Raw genomic sequence first — 9,283 nt, forward strand, 5'->3', positions numbered from 1 at the left:
GTATTGACAGACGGTCAGACGAATCTGTGTTGTATCTGTATATCATACAGTAACGAATAGCAACGGAAATCGACTACACATACAAGTATTTCACTTTTTTTCTATAACAATGTCTCAGAGCTTTTGAGTGGCCGATAGCTTGAACCCGTTGACATAACCTTGGTCGGCGGTCAGAGCGTCGCGGACCACAGATGGATCCCCGGTATATAAGCGCCCAGCCACCGGACCCGGCGACACTACACGCATCGCCAGTTTTGGGGGCCGTGGTGACTACCGCCTCACAATGAAAACATTCGTGGTACGTAACCTTTGTTTACTAGGCTCACGGAATTTTCACCGAAAAATCTGTCCACGACCGACTACCAAAAGGAAGTTATTTTATTCTAGTGATGACATGAAAATGGTTTCAGGATTATTGTTTACGGTGAAGGTTTCCTAAAAATATTTATTACACTTGCAATAATAAGTTAATTAATTCTAAAATGTATACCTATAGAACGTGTTAGTATTATCTACTGAAAAACTCAAGTGAATAAAATTTTGACCGGCCTAAAAACTAAAAACGCAAAAATGTGACTGTTACATAAAATACACGCAAGACATAGTGACAAGTTGAAAACTACGAGACTAATTATAAATAAAAATAGCTAGGCATCTATGGCTATATAGTAGGTAATACAATCAATTGAAGTGTTTATGTTATCTAGTAAATGGTATTACATATTGTAAAGAGTAATATGTGACGTCCCACGGGTAAAGGTACCTTATGGCCGTTGGCGCTTACGCTATTATTAACGCCGTTCCGCCGCCGCGCGCTATTATTATTGCGGCGCTATGCGACGTAAGCGCCAAGTGCCATAAGGTACCTTTTGCCGTGGAACGTCACATATTATAAAACTGACCTCCTAAACATTACATGACGCGTATGATAGCAATTAGACGGTAGGTAGTCATTTCCTTACGCACCAAGATTACGAGCGAGCGAAGCGTCTCCGTTTCAGCTTGTGAAAAAATAGTTTTTTTTTTAATTATAATTTTATAGGGCCTTTAAATACTGTTGTATATATCGGCTATATCAAGTCCGCTTCTAAAAATAAGCTTTCAAATGTCCAGTTCTACGCTACATGTAGAATTTTCAACCGATTCTCGTGAAATTTTGCGATCAGTTTCAATATTTACATGCATTTTTTGTCAATTCAATTTTTAGAAGTTTTTCTAAGTGGCATATTTCTGGAGGTTCGCGAGGTCTACAGCTCGCACGGCACCAGTTACATGGATATACAATATAATATACCTACAGTGTCATTCAATAGAACTTGCTAACTATGTAAACAAAAGTTTCTAGTAAATTGACATTCAGTGTCAATTTTAGTATGGCGGTTTGTTTACATAGTTAGCAAGTTCTATTGAATGACACTTTACATCAGTCAATTCCTCGCTTTATAGTTACCATCGTCGACACAGGTAACTGACCAATAATGCTGCTATAGGGATTAAAAATAAAAAGTCCCTCTTCTTTATAATAGTGATAAAGTGTTCAGATAGAAGTTCCAGTATTAATATGTATGTATTTACTAAAAATCATATTGGATCTATTTAGCTAAGCGTTTAACTATATTTTGGTTCTCAAAACCATTTGTCTCATCAACCTCATTATGCCTTTATCTCATTATTTAATCTCTTACAAAATGTATAATATTTCTATTCCAGCTCTAAGGGCAATGAAACGGATCATAAGTATCACAACCAGTTTTTAATTTTACATCAAATGGTGTGATATCATGAAGGCAGTCGCGAAACTAATGATATGCTTACAGCGATATGAATATTTGTCTAGCTATGCTAAATCGATTCCGTGTTGATATTTATAGCTTATTTTACAATAATGCGCTGTTTTTATAAGGTGATCTACCTAATTTTGCACGATTTATCTACGTGTGAATAATGAACATCCTAGTATTTTAAAAATTCTGATTATCTGATTTGATTAAGCCGTGTTTTCTGACGTAGGTAATAGGGTAGGTAGAAAGTAGGCAACAAAAAGCTGACGCATTGTTTGACATTGACCACGAAAATTATACGTAAGTAGGTGCAATATTTCAATTACTTACATAACATCCAGATTTGCATTGTTCTTATCAGCAATTACTCTCTTATTTTATGAAATATATCATGTTTAATTCCATTTATCAAATACTAGTGCTATCACCCTACTCTTCCTCGTTAAAATCGCCCTGTATATTTAACTGAAATATTCAAGACAGCCTCACTCTCGAGTTTTTACGTTGTGCATATAGGCACCATTCGTTATATCGCCTTTTTGGCGAAACGTATTATTCCTACAGGTAAATTAGCTGTTAGAGTTAAATCTATGAAATCTACTTTACGAACAGTTTAGAAAATTCAGCCACTTCAATATTACCTGAATAGTTATTGTTATTATTCTGATATACGTAACGACATACTTACGAACTAAACCTGTGTTTTAAAATTGTCGTGGAGCTATAATTGGAAGGGCCCTGGAAAATGATAAACGCTGTGACATAATGTTTGCATCACCAGTGCACGCGGATAGGTCACAGCCGGTGAACTTGACATTTAAGTTCAGCATTTGTTAATTTATTGTTAGTTATGAGTTAGCTTATGCTTGGAGCTTTTGAATAATCAACTATAAAAACTTAACTGCCACTAAGATTAGACGTGAATCATCCATCCTGGCATTCGTGACCGGTATGGCCTACCAACCTTTTCTATCTCTAAAACATTATTACATCTTGCCTTACTTTTTACTTCTTAAAAATTCGGAAATTTCTCATATTTTTGTTTAGGAATCGAAATTTTCTATTACCAGAATATAAGTTTCCTGTATATTTCTTCCTGAAATATCCAAGAACTTTTACAGCCTTTTGGAAACTTTCCGCAACTTGCACATCTGTAGTTGGGACCAACCACTTTTAGGAAAGTTAAAATTGTGCGTTCCAGATCCAGAACATGAGTTGCATGTTTAGATATGAGCGTAAAGGCCTCTACTCACCTTACAACAACTATGCGATTTGTTGCAAGGTAAGTAGAGGCCATAAATGCTTTGGTTTAAAAATGTGTTTGTGGCCACATGTGGAATTTTATAACTAAATCTAGTTAAATAGATAGAAAATGAGCAATTTATTACTTTACATTGGAAAATTAAAAAAAAAAAGGGATTAATAAAAAAATACAAGACCTTAAATTTAAAAAAAAATTAACTTCCAAATAGAAAAAAAGAATGGTGCCATTCGATTCTTTACATTTTATTTAAAAAGAATATTGTATAGCAACAATATACATAAACGCAATATTTCAGCGACATAATCGCAATTTCCTTGTTTTTCATACATCGAAGCGGCTTCTAACGTTACATGGATGGAGACATCACGATGTATTGCCATTTTGTTCGAAGCGTTTCGTCAGTAACAAGTACTCTTTATTATACTATGGTAAAGTGCGGGTGCCAGACTTTGACCATCATTTGTAACTATTGTATTGCTTTAAGACAATGGGTCCCATACAGACATATATTTGATATTCAAAACAAACCTGATCGACTAATATCTCATAAATAAAAAAATTACAAATACCCTATAGATTATTATGATTAAAATTTCTATAGATTATGAATGATGACTTATGATTGAGGTTTATGGTCGCGCTGCCACACTTTGTCGCTGCAAATAATATGTAAGTACCTGCACGTACTCTAAGATGACCCGACCTTATGAAGTTTATTTGGCCTAGGTACGAATTAAGCAACAAAACAGCAATCTTTTCTTATTATTTATTATATTGACAGGCCCGTTTCATTGTTGACAGTGACAACATCTAATTGAAAATGCTCTTTAGGTAGATACAATAGGCGTCGCGTCGATCACTATAGTTCGCCGGTGGCGAAATATTTCTTGATGACATGTACCTAATGACGTATTAATCTACCTACATAATACTAATATTATTGTTGGTACGATGCGATTAGTAGGCTCATATAAATTTACCAAACATATGTGCTCGTGTTAACTAAATATAAAAATAAAATAGATATTAGCTTACGTAAAACCTACAGGACTCTACCTAACCACTATGGATAAATCTTTTATGTCTACCTACGCGTATCAGGTACCTACGCATTTTAAGCTGCTGAAATTACTTACAGATTAATAATGTAAAAAAATCTACATATGGTGGAGGTGCGGGGATGCGAATACGGTCTACGAGTATATTGACAACAACCACTTATTTTTTCGAACCGAATACTACCTACGAGTATCTATAAATATTGACAACGTGGCTATTAGTGGCTACCTACTTAAATAGCCAAAACACTCAAAACCCAGTAATGCACTTCCGAGCATTGCTCTGTTTTAAATAAAACGTCACGAGTACCTACCATATCCAAAAAAAAATAACGCGCCAGCCAGCGGCAGCAGCAAACGAAAGGGGTTGAAACTTAGCATTTTACAATCTACGGTGGTTACCATATTAATAATATCCATATTCTATGTCGATATTTTTAGCATTTTATTTATTAATTTTCTATAAATTTTAAGACATGTAGCATAAAAATTATGCACAATCTTAACGCGTCAACTATCTTTTTACTGTATTATATGCCTCTACAATTATATTATACTCTAATGTAAATGCAATCATGATGTTTCGATGCAAGATGCACTAAGCTTCTAATACCTACAATAAAGTGACTAAAACAATGAAATCAAAACACCATCGTCGCCTTGGTGGTTCTCGGAAGACACGAGCTAGATCGTTCAAGTTCATCGCTCTCGCAGAGGTTACGCAACGCGTGCACTTCGAAAAATCCACGCGACACCATGCATTAGGCGTGGGTGAGATTGACCTTGCACCCACACTTTCTATGCCGGATATTCCTCACTAAATAATACACAATAAGATCAGCTTATTACGAATTAATTGACTGGTTGTTACAATATTATCTACCTACTTACACGCGCTTTTGAGAAAATCACTGAGTTAATTAATTACCAATCACTTATTATGGAAGGCTGTACTGAGTGAGGGCTTTACCATTGATCACACGATATATGCTTAGCTATTATATTGTTAACCGAAAATTTTCTGAGTAGGTAAGGCCATTGTCGCTTTTCTTCGGAAATTTAATCTGGAATCTGACATCAAAAGCCATTAAAGGGCGCATTAAAATAATATGTTATCTTAGAGTACGGTTATGTTGCATCAGACCGGGTATGTGAGTAACTAGATCCCATTTTACTGGAACGTGGTAGAGCATTGCAACACTGGCTGCTTCGTGGTCAACGATCCGATGCAGCGGCTCGCTCGCGTGCTTTTCGGGCTTAACAGAAACCGCACTAACCTCATACTCATCTATAATTGATTCGACTTTTGTTGAAAATTTAATTAATTGACAGTTCATCGTGGATTTGAAATTACTAAATATATAAACTAAAGTTTATAGTGGTTTTTATTCTTCTTTTTTTTTCACAGGTAGTACTCGCTGTGGCAGGGCTCGCATCAGCCGATATTGGCCTTGGCTACAATTATAGCCCGCCCAAAATACAGACATCATATGGCACACCATCATACACCATTACGAGCGGCAACGGTGGCTTTAACACTGGCTACACAGGTCAAAACACGGGCTCTGTTTACAAAGGACAGAGTTTAAGTTCCGCATCGAACGTGTACCAAACCTCTGCAGGTTTACAGAATGGATACCCAAGCCAAGTTCAAGCCGCCGGTACTGGATATCAAGGAAACGTCTATCAATCAGGCACAGGTTACCAAACTGGTACCGGATATAATTCTGGAGGAAACTATGCTGGGGCAGATTCTACTGGAAACCAGTATCAAACTAGTGGATCATTTGGAACCAGTGGGTCGCTCCAAGGTGTTCAGGGCCTCAATCAGTACCAATCGTCAAATCAATACCATGCTAACTCAGCAAATTACCAACAATACTATAGTCAACTGCAACATCAAGCACCTCAAATCTTCAAACACTTCTATGTTCACGCCGCCCCTGAAGAAACAGAGTTACCGAGACCCCGTCAGCCAGTGGTCCTGCCTGCACCTCAAAAACATTACAAGATCATCTTCATCAAGACGCCAGCCCCTGTTGTCGGGTCTACACAATTTGTACCCGTGCAACAACAAAACGAAGAGAAAACGATTGTATACGTTCTAGTTAAAAAACCAGAGGTAGCTGAGGACATTGTCGTCCCGAAAATTGAACAGAAGCCACCATCCAAACCCGAGGTATTCTTCATCAAATATAAGGGCAAAGAAGACAGCCAGCATGTAATCAACAACATCGTTAATGAATATAACAGTGGAAAAGAGTCTGTCAATGTCGGGGGTGCGTTCCACTCTAGCGGTACTCTAGATTCGATCGCAGATGTCAAATACGTACCGCAATCCGTGGTATCATCTGGATCTCAGTATGAAACCAGCAGTGGATCTGTGGGGAATTCAGGATCCTTCGAGAGTGGCTCATCAGGTTCCCGCTATCAAACACAATCCCTTGGAACTAGCTCCGTGGGCTACCCATCATCTACTGCGGGTTACCAAGGATCGACTGTAGCCCCGATCCAGATCGGTTCTGGTACCGGAGGGTACGACAACAACAGCGGGTTCTCGTCCACAGTATCCTCTACGGGCGGCCAGAACGTGATTTCTTCTCACCAGGGTATTCCTCATGAATCTTATGGGACGCCGAAATTTAGCAACAATTAACAAACTAAATAAACCATGAAAATTATATTACCTACAATTTATGGATTTTTATTTTTAACTTAAGTAATTTACCATTAGATCCATACTTAGGTACGAGTAAGGTGCCAATTATTAAAAAAGTAAATATGTGCTGAACCTTACTCTAAATAGTAACGGCGTTATTCATAAACGTCTGCTAAGTTAATCAGCTGATGATCGTCGTTTGTCCCTCTCTACGGCATAACGACAGATAGGGACAAACGATTGATCATCAACTGATTAAGTTAGCAGCCGTTTATGAATAACGCCATAAGTATGTAGACTCTCCTTTATTAGCACATCCTCATTTAAAATCCTAGTGTTCTCTCAAACAGTATACAATAATGTACATGGGTGAATTATTATAATGACGACAACAGGGATTACATTTAGGAATGCCAGATGATTATTTATCATTGTATTTTCGGAACCAATCGATTCGGATTGCAATTGGAGTTGGCACATTATTGGTATTTTAATAGCGGGACCATTCGCATAGCTTCATGACGTTATCTTGATTGATTGAGCGCGCTTTCAGCTGGCGTCCCAGAATATCGGCTCGAGTACTTCATTTGGCCGGTAATGCGGCGGGTCCGATGGGATTTCATTCATGATGTGCATTGTTTATGAATGGAATGTCTCTATTTCGGTGCAGTGACGCGTGATAGTTTAATGTTGGGTATTAGCAAGGCTCGTTGCGGGTGGGATATTCGCGGATGCACTTTCCTCTGGAGGGCGGAGGGGGGAGGCGACTGGCGCCAGTCAATGGCGGATCAATTCGGGCTCTCGTTGTCGTCTGGGAACGCCACCACATTAAACAAATTACCCTAACGAGCATTTCAGAGCCTTCTGGTTAAATTCTTGTAGGTACTTAACGCCGGATAGCTCATTTAAATGGTAAGTATAGGTATATAAGTATTAACTAGTGTCCGACTGAATTGTCGGTTTCGGTACGTTTTGGTATAAAAAATATGTTTCGGCGCCAAAGGTTCGGTTTCGTTTCGGCCAAATAACTTCAGAATTTCGGCCGCTTACGCTTACTATTGAACTAGCGAAAGCGAAGATCTTCGTTTTTTTGTCAACCCGTGCGAAGCTGGGGCGGGTCGCTAGTTGTCAATAAATTAATAATTAATATGTCTAGTCTAGACAAAAAGGCTCACTGACATTTTTGTTCAATGATTTCAACATGTCTTTAAAAGTTTCGATATCGGCCGAAATTGAATCAAAATCAAAACCGAATTGCATCCAGATTGCATCATTCCACTCACCCGGGGTTAACCGGTTAAACCTAGCGTTATGGTTACCAGTACAATTTGACACTAGGTTTGCGGTTTAACCGCTGAAAATATAGATACCTACGGAAAACAAAGTGCCAATAATATGTAACAACCTTAATATATAGACAATAAGGCCGTGTATACATATTTTAAGGAATTATTTCGTATCGATGTTTTTAGACGTCACAGGCGTAGGTTAATTTGTCTTGGTTAGTATATAATATAGTGTAGTATATATTATATACTACACTTAAGTACTTACTTTGCATCATCCCACTAACCCGGGGTTAAGGCGTTAAACCGTTAACCCAGTGTCAAATTGTTCTGGTAACCATGGTAACTCCAGGTTTCGGGCTGGGTTGAACCGTTTCACTTGACTCACTCTAAAGGAGGGTTATGACTTATGTTACTTTTCACCACACCAACTGGTACAGGCTCTCTTGATTGTTGAAAAACAAGTGAAAAACGGATAGCAAAAGTTGCATTTTATGATTCCGTTTTTCGAACCACTCGCTACGCTCGTGGTTTAATTTTGGAATCTTTCGCTTGGCCGGTTATCAATATTATAAGCACGAGCGGTTAAAGAACAATTTTGCCCCCTTGTAAAACAAATAACTATACTGGGTCAACCAAATCTTGTCAGTAAATAGGAACAAAACAAAACTATACTCATCCTTTTCTTTTGGGTGCTAGTACTAGTGTTAGACAAAGATAGTATGATTCTCTCTGTCTATGTTTGAAATCAAACAGACCTTTGACACACTATATTACTGTTTGGTTGTTTTTAAATAGGTAGAGTCAGACCAAGAAAAGTCTGCAGCGGATTTGACAGCCCTCGCAGTGCCAGTGTTATTTTAAACGTCAAACTTCTATGAAATGATGACGTGTAAATAACACTTGCACTGCGTGGGCTATCAAATCCGCTGCAGACTTTTCTTGGTCTGACTCTAGTACCTACCTAACTTAAGAGGTCAAATCTTCTTGTCAAGTTCATTAAATTTTTACATTTCTGTCAAAATGACTTTTATTGGTTGGGTAGAGTCTTGGTAGTGTTTTTATTTTGTATGTAAATGAGAAATGTTGAAAAAAAAACAATAAATTATAGGTTTAAAAATTGCCAATAAAAATAGCATATCATAAAATATAATATCACAATATTTTTATAACCCTATGTAATTTAAATTCTAAAATGACTCTAAATCTGAAAACATGGTATTTCAGTGTAGTTT

The 9,283-nt window shown here is 37.6% G+C and overlaps 1 protein-coding gene across 1 annotated transcript; it reads left to right on the forward strand.

Moving 5' to 3' along the window:
• The first annotated feature begins 202 nt into the window (after positions 1-202).
• Positions 203-6,787, forward strand: LOC134661478 (uncharacterized). Its single transcript, XM_063517590.1, has 2 exons — positions 203-298; positions 5,512-6,787. The coding sequence occupies exons 1-2, from the start codon at positions 284-286 to the stop codon at positions 6,757-6,759; spliced, it is 1,263 nt and encodes a 420-aa protein (XP_063373660.1). The 5' UTR covers positions 203-283; the 3' UTR covers positions 6,760-6,787.
• The last annotated feature ends 2,496 nt before the right edge of the window (positions 6,788-9,283 follow it).

The sequence above is a fragment of the Cydia amplana genome, chromosome Z (genome assembly GCF_948474715.1).
Source record: "Cydia amplana chromosome Z, ilCydAmpl1.1, whole genome shotgun sequence".
NCBI lineage: Eukaryota > Metazoa > Arthropoda > Insecta > Lepidoptera > Tortricidae > Cydia > Cydia amplana.